This window comes from Tachysurus vachellii, chromosome 16, assembly GCF_030014155.1.
Source record: "Tachysurus vachellii isolate PV-2020 chromosome 16, HZAU_Pvac_v1, whole genome shotgun sequence".
Classification (NCBI taxonomy): Eukaryota; Metazoa; Chordata; class Actinopteri; order Siluriformes; family Bagridae; genus Tachysurus; species Tachysurus vachellii.
In genome coordinates, this window is record NC_083475.1 from 14,538,242 (window position 1) to 14,552,714 (window position 14,473).

Here is a 14,473-nt window from a genome sequence, read left to right on the forward strand (position 1 = left end):
CTAGAACAGTAGTTGTAGTGTTCAAAGTTCCTCTGGTTTCTTATCCAACCAAACACTGACAACCTTCTGAGCAAGGTTTATGGCTGCTGACATTGTCAGAACCTCCCTTTCCCAATCTCTGTTTCTTTACAAAAACATACTTGTGCTATAAGATAAGGTTTCATATTCATTCTGTCAGCCAGAGCGGTCTTTATATTTAAACCCCTTTTTATCTGTTCAAGACAAACGGTTTTCGCATGAAGTAACTTAGACAAAATGAACGATTTTTGTAAAGATCAACATTAAAACTTTTATTATTAATTATTTCTGGCCACAACAATAAAATTTAACGAATGATCACTAGAAAAAAAATGACTTTCATCAGCTGTACAATACATACAGTATCATAAAACTGCCCGCCAAGATTAAAATCCACTACATGGCTCGATGTAGTGTTATCAGCAGCATTTGACAAAAAAAAAAAAAAAAAAAAAAAAAGGGAAAACATTTTACATATGTACACATCCACGTTGAATTCTTAGTAAAGTTCATATATGTACAGTACGTTTCTATGGTTAGATACAAATGAATGTCATCTTTGTTCCTTATTTAAAGATTCGTTTAAAAAAAAAAAAAGAACTGACCAGAGTTAACAGTGGATATATAGAGAGATAGATTTGAGTTCCTGGGATAACATTTTGCTAGAAAGCAGTAAAAAGGTACAACCTTTCAAAAGATAACACTCAGCCGTTTGCTTCGATCTGCCCCAATCACACAACTGTTGTATTGCAGTCAGGGTTGAATATTGACTTTTTTGTGGCAGCAATATTCACCACATTCAAGACAAATCCAACAGTGTCTTGTGAATGACGTTTAGAGGCATAGTGCATCGCTCAAACATTTCACAAGCTTCCATTTTCTACCTCTCTTGGAGATAAGCATTTAATAGAGATCGCCCTCGACGGGCAAAATTAGCCTCTTCTTTCTCAGCTTCAAATAAAAAATCTGAGAAACTCTGGCTTTTTTTTTTCCTCCTAGCCACAAACATAGAAAGGAATGCACTTTGGTATATACCAAATGCCCTGGGCTAATAAATTACAAGAATATTACAAGAACAGTCTGAGGTAAAATAGTAAGATGTGTCGTTTCTAGAGTAATACAATGAAGCAAATGTAACCCCTTGAGTTTGTTAAGACAAGATGGATGCTGTAGAAAAGACCCATTTTGCACTAAAAGTAATAGGTATAGGTTTGAGTTGGTGAGATCTCCCTGTTGGCAATGGGTCTCTGAGTTCTTAACTCGAATTGTGTGTCCAAACTGCATATAAAACATTTCATTTGTGCAGCCGCTTTCTATCTGGAACCCACTGAAGGGTTGCAGGAGGATCTTTGGGCAATGCTCAGACGAGTGCAAGGTGATCACTGTTATAAAGAGGATCTTTGTAATTGCCTACTGTATGTGTCGGTGTACCTAACAACAAATGAATGGGTTGGGTGTGTCACTGTTGGACACAAATGAATGGCATTGATAATCAAAGGCACATTGTATTAAACCTAAGGGCACAATTATTCCCCACCACTGTTAATCCACAAAACTGCAAAAAAAAATAAACCCAAGTACAACGTGAACTGCCTGCTGATGTCGGCAGATTATTGTGCATTCACAAATGTACTGTAGGCGTCCAAAGGGGGACTGGGCAGTGTGTGTGTGCAGAAGACTGTGTACCATGCCAACCAGTAGCAGGGGCATTAAAACCCACATAAATGCCACAGCTTTGCTTTGCCACTTAGCAGCCCTTGGTCCAACCCCTTTTTCTCCCCACCACTACATTCGCATCCGGGAAAGAGCTTTTTTTTTTCCAGACAGAATCCTTGTGCATTACATTGTAAGTCACTCCACTGATATTGAGCCAAAAAAAAAAAACCACACACATTCTGCCCACTGTTTCTTTTTTTATATTAGCTCTTTTTTAAGAAATAATAAAAATCAACCAATATTAAGAAATAAATAAATTAAAATTTTACAAAGCTTTCAGACCCTTGTCAGATATTTTTTTCCTACATCAAAAATGCTACAAAAATGGCCAGTTTGTGAAATAGTTTTCCACTAAAAACGTATTTTTCTGTGTTTGGGTAACAACATGCAATTTCATTTTAAAAAGGGAACAAGCTTTTAAGAGTTTAAACTCTGGCCACATACTAGCGAGTCCATGCTAAAAACTAAATAAAGAAAATGCGATATGAATTTCGGATGGTGATCTCTGATTACAAACAACAGCCGGGGTTTTGTGATGAGCCTCTCGGTTAAAGTGCCCCTCTCTGCCATAGTCTTTCAATGATAGCATTAATACTGGCTCAGTTTCAAGTAGTCCTGTCGATAAATAATTAGCGCAATCCTTTCCAAATCTCTGCAAAAGCTACAGTCCTAAGAAGGGAGAATCAGCTACTAAAAAAGCCTCCTAGTCCTATTTATTAATAAGGATTAGTCTCTAAACACTATTTAGTTCCATGAGCATAGGTTTTAAATAACTGAAAAAAAAAACCTTTTATATAAAAAAGGTAAAAGCACCAAAGTTTTCCAGCTAGACAGTACAGCATTTTGTTCCCAGCAGTTCTTGCAGAGAATAGCTTATAGTTAAATACACGAGCCTGTCGAAGTACTGCTGAGAACAGATTCTACTCAGTCAAAGAAAAAAATGTATTTTAACTTGCCAGAAGTTTATTTATAAAGTTACACTACCCTGCAGTCTCTCTTTTCCTTGAGTCGATTTTATAAGGAATGTCAAGAGATTATAGGCACATACCAAGTCTGTCATGTAAACATAGTTTTTCTCCCTTCTACCTCAAAGCAGTCTAAAACATTCGTTTTGCTTTCACTGAGCTCTTCGAACATCTTCTGTATCTCGTCTTACCTTCTTGTTCACAATTTCCTTCATGCATTTCGAGAGCTTTAAACGACGAACGCAGATAGCTTTTTAGAAATGCGAGTAAAATTCTCCTTCATCAGCATGGTGTTGTTCGAACCGATTATAGAGGTAGCGAGCTAAACACTAGCAAGTACACACAATTAAAATCTCTATTAACTTCATTGCCTTTACTTTTAAGCTACAAGACAGAAGTGAGGAAAGTGATTAGGACTTCGTTAGTATTAGGCCAGATTGCATGAATGCGCTCTATAGCGTTCCACACAGTCCTGAAATAAAAACTTAAAAGCACTGTTCCCTCTTTCTTGGCCATTTTAGTACTTCTAAAAAAAAAGTGTTTTGAACAAAACAAAAAAAGGTGCTACAAAGCTGTAAATAACTGATGAATTAAAGACTCCTATATTCCTAAAGCCTTTCACACTTGTGGATGCTCACCTGTCCACATAAATATCAACATTTCTCGAAACAATACAAAGAACCAAACAAAAATGTTATATTCAGCTAACTAATTTTGGCAACACTGTCCTCTGCTGTATATTCCCATTGGCATCAGTCATTTGTGCCAAGTTAGTCCTTAGTTTTGAGGCTGAACTTGATGTGGGAGGTAATTTGGAGATAGAGGTTATAGCACCTGTGCCCTCAGTGATTCTCTTAACGGTAGTTTTCTCCCCAGTGGGAGGTTTTGGCAAGCGTCTTCTCAGCCACGGGTGGCGCAAGGCCTGACTTGGAGTCATGCGCAAAGCAGGGTCCCACTCCAGACACTGCTTGAGGAAGTCCAAAAAGAGGGGGTCATCGCAGCCCTTAAGCGCCGTTACCCAATCCTTGCTTCCTGGTGGACCTCGAAGCTTGCCCCTACGTGACCGTCCACCATTTAGTGCTACCGTGCCATCAGGTAAGGTAGTGACTGTGCAGTAACGAGGATATCCCTTTGAGCTGACAAAATTTTTGGCTCTCTTAGATGAATCCAAAAGCTTCTGGGAGGGCATGCCCAGTAGCTCTATGACACAAGCTAGTTGGTCCCCTTCATCTTCCCCAGGCAAGAGAGGGTACCCTGTTAGTAATTCCGCTAAAATACAACCCAGGCTCCACATGTCAATTGGCATCCCATAGCGAGAGCCCAGAATGACCTCTGGTGCCCTGTAAAAGCGTGACTGGATGTAAGTATAGACCCGCTGGTGTTCAAAGCAGCTGGATCCGAAGTCAATCACTTTTATCCCGCTGCGTCCCTGCTGCTTCAAGAGGATGTTCTCGGGTTTGAGATCACAATGAATGATCCTGTTTTTGTGCAAGAAGTCCAGACACTGCAAGATAGAGTGCGCAAACTTGCGCACCAGTGGCAAGCTGAAGCCCTGAAACTTGTTTTTCTTTATGAGCTCGTACAGGTTCATGCTGAGTAACTCGAACGTCATGCAGATGTGGTTGCGGAATGTGAAGTGTTCCAGCATGTGGATGACATTCATAGTACAGTCTTTGTCCTGCTTGCGCAAGTGTTCAAGGATCCGAATCTCCTCGGCTGCTTGTCGGTGAAACCGCTTCTCATTGCGCACCATTTTTAAGGCCACATTCTGGTGGGCCTTGTGATCATAGGCCTTCACTACTTGTCCAAAACTGCCTTTACCAATGACCTTTAAAACCTCATACCGGTAGGCTATATGGTCATGGGGTACATGGATGTAAGAGCTCTGATCATCATCGTAGCCACCATTATTTGAGCCCCCGACCACACCTGGCCGTTTCTTAGCATTTGGTCCAACAAAGTATATTTCTGGGTAGTTCAAAATCTCCTGGTGTTCAAATGTTGTCAGTTTGGACAGGTAATGTTTCATGGCCTGCTCTGGAGAAAGAGGGACTACCTTGGGCTTGCTTTCAGTGGATTTGGTGGAGGCGGAACTGCCCTCCCTACACTGGCTGCTTTCTTGTTGCCTCTCCGGCATGGGCAAACCTGTTCGGCCTACTGGCGTCAATCCATTTGGCTGTGTAGTCAACACTGTCCGTTTATTGCTGTTTTCCTCAAACAGCTGCTGAACGTGGATCTGCTGGTGGTTTCCGACATGCAGATGGTCATTCATCATGTTCTTATTGCCTCCAACCTAGCAAAAGAACAAAGATAATCTGCTATTAGAGACCTACTGGAAAATGTTCAGGTCAAAGGTCAGCACTATTCTTTCTGTTGAAATTTATGATAATTCAAATCAGGTCACCAGTAGCTACTAAGCAGTATTAAAGATAATGTTTTTTTTTGTCAAAAGTTGTTTTTTGTTTAAGATCTTCTCTGATCTCTGACATTTAAAGCTTGCAAAATTTTATGCCCAACTCAGCAGGAAAAGGCCTTTTTAAGTAATACCTCATGACACAGAACTATTTACCACTGCACTTTTTTCTTTCTTGAGCATAGTGTAAAGCTGGGAACAATGTAACTAGTTTCAGAATACAAAATGGACATGCTAATAATGCATGTGCAAACACACACACACACACACACACACACACTCACATGCTCTCTCACACGCTCACTCACACACACACACACACACACAGTAAATCCTTCTTGCCTATTTTTAGCAAGAACAAAGGTGGCTGATTCGCACACTATAAATACTCAAGTGGCCAGAGAAGAAAAAACTTAAAGTAATAAAATGCACCAATGCATACCAGGTGTTTGTAAACAGACAGCACGCATGCTGCATTTGATCAGCTGTCTTATATTATTACATATTATATGACATTATTACTTTCCAGGATTTGTCCAACATTTTAGATCTTCAGACGTGATCGAAAGCTCGACGTTGTTTACCAAAAACATCAGGCATGCATTTCCTGCTTTACTGATGTTGACAGGAAAACAGACATGCATTTCCTTGTTTCCTGAAAGATTCTTGTGATTGTCTCTGACTTGTTTTACCATGACATCCTGTTGCAGTAGACAGATTGGCTCTGTATACGTCATCTACTCACAGCTTACAGTTTTCTCTTTCACCTAAAGATGTGTTTTTTCCAGATTAATTGTGTACTGTTGTATCCAAGAGGTTAGTGTCAGCTGCCTTAAATCGAATCGACTGGTCGAACCAGTTTCTGACTTAAGAGAATGTTCATCTTCAGAGATCAAACTCTAAGTCGTGAACAGAAACGAAAAGAAATGCATGACTGATGTTTCAGAAACAATTATTTTAACACTCCTCTTGTGTTCACAGGATCTTTTACATGTGCTCCTTCTGTTTTATATATATTAGATTGCATATATACGCATTACTTTAGCTCAGGATTAAAGTGCTAGTATTGTTCATGTTCATCTTCAGAGATCAAACTCTAAGGCGTAAACAGAAATGAAAAGGAATGCATGGTTAAAACCAGTAATGAATTCCTCAATAGTTAATCAGTATCCATTCTCTAGATGGAAACACCTGATATTTCAAGAATCATAATTAATAATGAAAAGTTTACCATAAAAACAAGAGCGCTGGTGTCAAAACCCCAAACAAATTAGAGGAACATGATAACTGTGATGAGACGCCTCATGTAGTCCACAGCTCATAAAAGCTACAGGTCTAATGTCATGAGGAGGACATGTGTACTGACAGCTGCATAGGACACACAACTGGAGCAGAACAAAAGACATGCCATGTAGAGCATAACAATTATTTTAACACTCCTCTAACCAGCTTCTGTCCTCTCTGGAGATTAGAGTAAAATTAAACTAGCTAGAATCCTTGATAAAAAAAATAAATGTAATGTATTAAAAAAAAAAAGCAAAAGAATAACAATAAAAAAATGGCCAGAATATTTATTGCGGTTCATCTATTTTAGCCCATTCATATGTAATTAATAAATAATTCACATGCAATAAACTCTATAATTTGCATAAATGTCGGGGTAAAGACTGAAAATTACATCCATAAGCGTTCATATAGTTTACATATCAAACACAGGATCCTTAAAATGTGCTCCTTCTGTTTTATATATTAGATTGCATACATGTGCATCATTTTAGCTCATGATCAAAGTGCTAGTATTTTTAATACGGGTTTAATCTTTAAAAGATGCACCAGAGGTCAGTTAATTAAGCTATTTGAGCTTCACGCTATTTAATTTTCTTGCATTAGAGCTGCTAAATAAAGATCGCTTAATACGTTAAGTTTGTTAAGTGGCATTCATGCAAATCCAATACTCTGGTTCACTCAGTGCAGAGTAAAAATACAACTGACACAGGACAGAATGCTCTTCGCAAAAGAGACGAGGCGGACTAGAATTTCATTCAAGGATTTCAAAAACGTAGGCTTCAGAGATTACTGTTGTTGTGTGTGAGCTAACAGACCAGTAGGTCTAAACTGCTGCTGTAGCCTGTAATGGTTCAGGCTGATGAGCTGGTTTTCACTCCCCATCCCCCTTCCGTAGCGTAGTTCTACAGCTCAGCACACAATATGTTAAGCCATGCCTAATTGTGTTCATTGCCTACATTTCCAATGACAGAAAACAAGGCCTTCAGTTCACAAGGCCAACAGTTGACATCTGTATTATCATGCTAGTTTACACTGAAAGCCTTTCTGTTCTTTTCAGTCAGTTATACAGACAAGATTTTGGATCTTAATCAACACTGAAGCTTGTGAATGAAGGGCATTTATTGTTAGGGCCAGACAGGTATCGTTCAAGCAAAACCTGTTCATAACTGATCTGAGTGACACATATTCAATGAAATTTTTCTGGCAAGACAAACAGTTTTATTTAATATGGCTCTACAAGCTCCTAAATACATAATATACTATACTACAATACATTCTTTTTAACATATAAGACTACAAAATTTTACATTCATATAACATACAACAAAATTATACTACTAATATTTTACATTAATACAACATTAATAGGGAAATGATCTTTTTAGAAATGGTACATTCCATTGTAGTGGGGGTCAAAAAATATGTCATTCTGACAATACAGGTTGTAGTGATTACTATTAATAATAAATATATCTAGAATATATAGCTTTTAAGATCAAACCTGATATTACATTTTCTCGTTCTTTAATAAGCTAAAGGAGTCAGATGTAAAAAATCACATGTCACAAGTTACCCCTCATATTGAGCCAGTCCTACGGAGAATAACGTGTTTGGCTACACACAAAAAAAAATGGGAGGGGATTCTGCATTGAACATGTAAACACATAACGGGTCTGTTTTTAACAAACAGAGAGAACTGTTTATTCAAATTGGTGTAGATCGAGTACAAGAGCAAACAACCAACAAAAGGATTTTGTTTTGAGATACGGTTAGACAGCGAGTTTAAATTCCCTGCACACGTCAATGTTTTGAGTAATCGACTGGTATTATGTATCAGTTGCCAAATAGCATGTGGTAGTGTGGTGATTATGATGAAACCCTGTGTGTGTGTGTGTGTGTGTGTGTGTGTGTATGTGTGTGTGTGCGTGTAGTGTGTGTGCTGTGTGTAGTGTATTTGTGTGTGTGTGTGTATGTGTGTAGTAATGTACGTACAGTGTATTTGTGTGTGTGTGTGTATGTGTGTGTTTGTGTGGATGTGTATGTGTGTAGTGTGTGTGTGTGTGCATAGTGTATGTGCGTAGTGTGTGTGTATGTGTGTGTGTTTGTGTGTGTATGTATGTGTGTGTAGTAAAGTATGTACAGTGTATCAGTACCGTGTATAGTGTGTGTATGTGGGAGTGTGTGTGTGTGTGTGTGTGTGTGTGTAGTGTGTGTATGTGTGTTTGTAGTGTGTGTATGTGTGTGTATGTAGTAATGTATGTAGTAATGTATGTACAGTGCATCAGTACCGTGTGTAGTGTTTGTATGTGTGTGTATGTGTGTGTGTAGTGTTTGTATGTACAGTGTATCAGTACCGTATGTGTGTGTGTAGTGTGTATGTGTAGTAATGTATGTACAGTGTATCAGTACCGTGTGTGTGTGTTTGTGTGTGTGTGAGTGTGTGTTTGTACACAGTGTATCAGTACCGTGTGTGTGTACAGTGTATCAGTACTGTGTGTGTGTGTGTACAGTGTATCAATACCGTGTGTGTGTGTGTGTGTACAGTGTATCAGTACCGTGAGCGAGTTGCCGTTCCTGAGAGGCGGCAGTGTGACTGGTGATGGCGGCTCGCTCCCTGCTCCAGACCGGACAGCCCCTGTGCAAAGCTCACCCCCTTTACCTGTGAGACACCACACACGTTTGTTAATAAGCTACAAAACCAACCTCACGTGTCTCAGACTACAAGCAGGAATGAAAGCTCTACATATACATATACATGCAGAGATGCCCCATGATCCTACAGCACTAACCCCAATGGACACATGAGCTGGGATTAATACATACATACCTACATACATACATACCTACATACATACATAAATAAATAAATAAATAAATAAATGACAGGAAGCGTATGAACGTGGTGTGAAAATGGGGTAGAACACGCATCTGCATACACAAATCCTTACATGTCGAAACAAAGCTGATAACAAGAGACATTTTCGGTCAAAACGTTTCATTTACAAAAGAAAGCTTCAGGCTTCAGAGATTCTCAGTTTAACATTTATATATATATATATATACATAAAGAAATACAGTGTATACACCATGAGAACACGGCTAGAGCTACACGCTACTTTGTAGCCCATCGGTTTCTATCAGAAAAGCGATAAAGCTGGTTTTGATTTAAAAAGAAGGGAATAAAAAGCCTTTTCTACACACAGAAAGAATTACAGGTCTAAAAGAGCGGCTTTTGAGCGCACGGACACGTCTGTAAAGAACGGCTGAGGATCAGTTTTAGGCTTCTTACCAGTCGGGTAGACGGCAGCACAGGGTTTCTTGGTTAACATGGCCGCTGGAGAGTCACACACACTCTCACACACACGCACACACACGCACACAAGAGAGAGCGAGAGGAAAAAAACACCCTGCTCCTGAAACTGCCCTCCTCCCCCTGCGCGATCAGCACCGACTCCAATCAGCTACATCCAGACGTGCGAGTCCACATTAGCGCCGCTCACACCAGCTACAGCCGCCACCCTGCGCGCAGCCCCACCGCTACCACCGGCGCTTAGAAACGCGCCAAGCAAAACACCATCATTGTGACACAACAATCAATCACACCGATACGACTGAACACGCGCTCAACGCCATCCAGTTCCGGTGCTAACATGGTAATGTGCGCCTTCTCTGGCGCTCTGTGAGCAAACCACACACTCTGTGAGTCGCAATGGGGTGTAGTCTGGTTTATCAAGATATCCCCGGTTGGCCTCCACCTCTCTCTCTCTCTCTCTCTCTCTCTCTCTCACACACACACACACACACACACAGACACACACGCTCACTCTTTCTTCTTCTCTCTCTATCTATCACTCTCTCTCTCTCTCTCTCTCTCTCTCTCTCTCTTTTTCTTTCCTGCTCTCTCTCTCTCTCTCTCTCTCTCTCTCTCTCTCTCTCTCTCTCTCTCTCGCTCTCTCTCTCTAACTCCCTCTTTGTGTTTTTGTGTGTTTACCTCTCTCTCTCTCACTCTCTCTCTCTCTCTCTCTCTCTCTCTCTCTCTCTCTCTCTCACACACACACACACACACACACACACACACAGACACACACGCTCACTCTTTCTTCTTCTTCTCTCTCTATCTATCACTCTCTCTCTCTCTCTCTTTCTTTCCTGCTCTCTCTCTCTCTCTCTCTCTCTCTCTCTCTCTCTCTCTCTCTCTCTCTCTCTCTCTCTAACTCCCTGTTTGTGTTTTTGTGTGTTTACCTCTCTCTCTCTCTCTCTCTCTCTCTCTCTCTCTCTCTCTCTCTAACTCCCTCTTTGTGTTTTTGTGTGTTTACCTCTCTCTCTCTCTCTCTCTCTCTCTCTCTCTCTCTCTCTCTCTCTCTCTCTCTCTGGCACATACCTGGCTGTCTCTGTTGAGAACTAGCTGTACCAAGCTCATTAACCTAAAATGATAAAAAAAAACATCACCCTGAATGACTTGCATATCAGTATTTACAATCAGTATGGTATCTTGCACTTGGCAAATAAGATATTTGATTTAGTTTTTGGTTGGTAAACCTCTTTCTATTGCTATGTTGGTCTGTTTACACTTTGGTTTTGAACATTCCCCACAATGCCTTTTGTATGGATGCTGATAGAGGTGTTTGTGGTATTAATGCTGTATTTGATATTCCTCATATGAGGTAATTCACATGTTTGAATGACAGTTTTCTACCTTTGCAATTTCAATATATGGCATGGGGGGAAAAAGGACACCTCCAAATTTGTCTTTCATTTGCTAACTATCATGAGTGATGCATATATTGTCCTCATCAAACTGCAAACTGTATAATCAATGTTTATATAGAAGTAGGGCTATAGACAGGGACAGAGATATAAAAGACAAAAAAGACATTTGTTTTAAAGGCCTTTAGAGTATGCATTTCATGCTTTTCTAGTTTATTATCTAGATTATCTAGTTTATTATAGAAAAAATCCATTGTCAAGTGTTATTTGGATGCATGTCTGCGAGAAGAAACACTGATATAGGTAAACACATTATATGCATTAAAACAAAGACTCTCAGGAAGAAGAAAACAAATAGGATTTTCTCTCGCATTATCGTATTATGATTGCATTTGGAACATACATTAAGCAGACTAAAACATCAGCTCATCGATCAACAATAGGCCTTAAAGCTTGTATAATAGGTTTTTAGGTGTTATAGATAGTCCCAGCACTCTAAAGTGGTTTTAATTGAAATCTTTCTGAAAGAGAAATCCTTTATTGTTGCATTAATCAACCTATTTATTGTTGTAGAAATGATAACCTTACATATCTATAGCCTTCATAAACTTTATTACTAGGAGTTCATGGAAGTTGTTCAAAGTTGTGCATGCACTGTTGTTCAAAGTCATAATCGTTGTCCACTAGTGGGTAGGGTAAACAGGTCATGCCCCCTGAATATCAGGATTGTTCATGAGGGGGATAAACAGCACAGTACTGACATGTGGTCTTACACATGAAACCTGGCACGTATGCATGCAACTGACTGCAACTGTTCCTGGTGCCATGGAATTTGTCTGTATGCACAGATGGTCTAGTGTTGATATAATAATAATAATAATAATAATAATAATAATAATAATAATAATAATAATAATAAAATCTCAACCTTTACTAGGCTTAATATTATATTATATATTATAATATATTAATATTCATGCTGAACATACAGGGAAGCTCTATTAAACATTAAAAAATATAATGATTTCAAACTATTTAGCTAGATAAGAGCTTAATTACAAGGAATTTGTCATTACTGCACAAACAGCATTCTATACAGTAATCAGAATGTCATCAGAATAGCAGTCATCCAGATAGTACTTCACACAATGACAGTGGCCTGCTATACAAAAGTGTTGATCATCTCATGATTAATTGGGCTCCTGTGCGTTTGTACTAAGAAGTTAACGTACAAAGAAATATCAAAGACTAAAGAATTAAAGAGATTATGATAATAAACTGATTACTATATAATAGAGCCTATGTAATGAAACATTCCAGCAATCAGTGCACCAAGAGCTGTACTTATCAGTACTGAATAGAAATGAAAACATATACACAAAATTATTGAATACTGAGTGACAACATTTTTGTTTGAATATGAGTTGTCAAGTATGTGGTGTAACATAGACCAAAAATAGCATACAGCACATGGGCTCACTGATTGCACATCACTGACTAGCTTGCTATATTTTAGGCAGTGTTTTAGATATTATTCAACTAATATCCATGTAATGGTCTGACCAAGCAATGGTCAGAATTACTGCAAACAACAAAATCAATTCAATCTTTGTAACATGAAATATGCATTTATTGATAACGTGAATATTAATCAGAAATGAAAGTAGTGGTGTGAATGCTCATATGCTCATGTATTTTACCTGCTTTAAAAGTAAGGAATTAAACACAATGGGGCAGAAATACAGAAAAAGCTTGGTATGACCCTGAGCAACCGCAAAGCCTACTGTCCTGTCAGAAGTGCTGGCATTGAAGACTCCTTCCATAAATGTTAAATAAACACACTGCTACAGAACCTCACCATATCAGTTTTTCAATAATGGTACATTTTTAACAATGCTAAGGTATTGGAAAGATTCCATTAATCCATTCCTGTGACTCCTTTTACAGCCAGCACTATTTTCAAAGCTGGTGTTGGAAAATAAATCAGCACATTCCTGACTAATCTGTTTGGAGTATGCAGCATCACTGTGGTATAAAATGTATAGTAAGGTGTAAGTCGCCATCCTGACATCATTAAGCAGTCCACTGCACAGACTTTATCTTTCAGTCCCAACTGCTACTAGGTAAATATGTACACTTCAGGGTAAATGTTATTGCGGGCAGTATGACAACGTTATTATCATGTACAGCCTCTCCTTCCTCGTTGTGCCACGTGTCAGGTCACATTCACTGTGAAGCGAGTGGTACTGGGAACACTCAGCAGGCACTATGTGAAGAATTATGCTACTAAGAGTGGTGCTGAGTTATTTGGACCAACACACTGAATGGGTTGATCACAAGTTTCTGTCAGCTTCACATCACTGTCTTGATAATCAGCTGTCAGGACGGGCTGATAAACACCCATTCACTAAAGTACAGTATTCTGAATCTTCCACGTGCAATAATAGTGAATAGATCCACATTCATAACTTCATAGAAGCACAGTGGTATTTGTAAGATCAGCTGGGTATTAATAATATTGTCATCATTAAGATCACAGTAGAATTATCACCAGACTTCATCTTTACTCAAAGCATTGAAAAGAAACCTCCATTTTGCTGTTTGTCTCCTCTGCGTTGCCGCTCTCTGAGGGAACATCTGATCTTCAGGGGATGAGTCAGCGGTGTTTGTCTGAGAAGCTCCAAACACAGGCTGTGTTGTTTTTGCATTGCTTTATGCTGACATTTCCGCTCAGCATCGTTCTCACGAGGGTTAATAAGATGGCTTGGCCTTGCAGACATATGGTCACTCGGGTCTCTTTCAGTCCAGCTCGATTAGGAGACACAAGGAACAGCTCAGTTTTGAATGTTTCATCATGAATCCTTGGAGACATAGCAGAATAGTGAGGACATCAGCTTAGAGGATGTGGCTGTTGATCTATATTTAGCTAGAGTGATTTCTGAGGTGTTGGAGCTTCCAGACATCAGAACAGAAGTTAAAACACCATGGTTCCAGCCTGAACAGCATCAGAACAGCTTCCCACTCTGCATAGCAACATGTGCTGGAGGGCTTTTAGGGAAATGTAGCAAAGAGTGAAGATTTTCTCAAAGAACAGATAATCTCTCCATCCATTTTGAGGCCTACAGTATGTCAAGGATGTCTAATATCAGGATTTATTTTTAAAAGGAGTCTATAATAGGAGTCTATGTGTATATAATTGGTTGCTGTGCTGTCTTGCTTTACACGTTGTTTAGTCAACCGTGTAGAAACAGAAACAAGTGCACTTTGTTCCTGTTAAAATTGTCCAAGTGTAAATTATTAAAATGATTTTCCTCTCACACAAAAGCAACTTCTTAGAATGAAAGTATGAAACTGGCCCTGGAATTAC

At 39.2% G+C, this 14,473-nt stretch overlaps 1 protein-coding gene across 1 annotated transcript; it reads right to left on the minus strand.

Annotated features, from left to right (window-relative positions):
* Positions 1-263: 263 nt before the first annotated feature.
* Positions 264-10,141, minus strand: dyrk2 (dual-specificity tyrosine-(Y)-phosphorylation regulated kinase 2). The gene is made up of 3 exons (XM_060889068.1): positions 9,689-10,141; positions 8,955-9,058; positions 264-4,992 (listed from the first exon to the last, which is right to left on the minus strand). Exons 1-3 carry the CDS (start codon positions 9,726-9,728, stop codon positions 3,400-3,402), a joined length of 1,737 nt encoding a protein of 578 aa, XP_060745051.1. The 5' UTR covers positions 9,729-10,141; the 3' UTR covers positions 264-3,399.
* Between the last annotated feature and the right edge of the window lie 4,332 nt (positions 10,142-14,473).

What these genes read in the sequence shown, in the direction of transcription:
- dyrk2 (XM_060889068.1), bottom strand. Translation starts at nt 9,728, where the DNA reads ATGTTAACCAAGAAACCCTGTGCTGCCGTCTACCCGACTG. An exon ending in TGCTGCCGTCTACCCGACTG is followed by an intron (nt 9,059 to 9,688) that starts GTAAGAAGCCTA and finishes GGTGTCTCACAG; the next exon opens with GTAAAGGGGGTGAGCTTTGC. An exon ending in GGAACGGCAACTCGCTCACG is followed by an intron (nt 4,993 to 8,954) that starts GTACTGATACAC and finishes TTCTTTTGCTAG; the next exon opens with GTTGGAGGCAATAAGAACAT.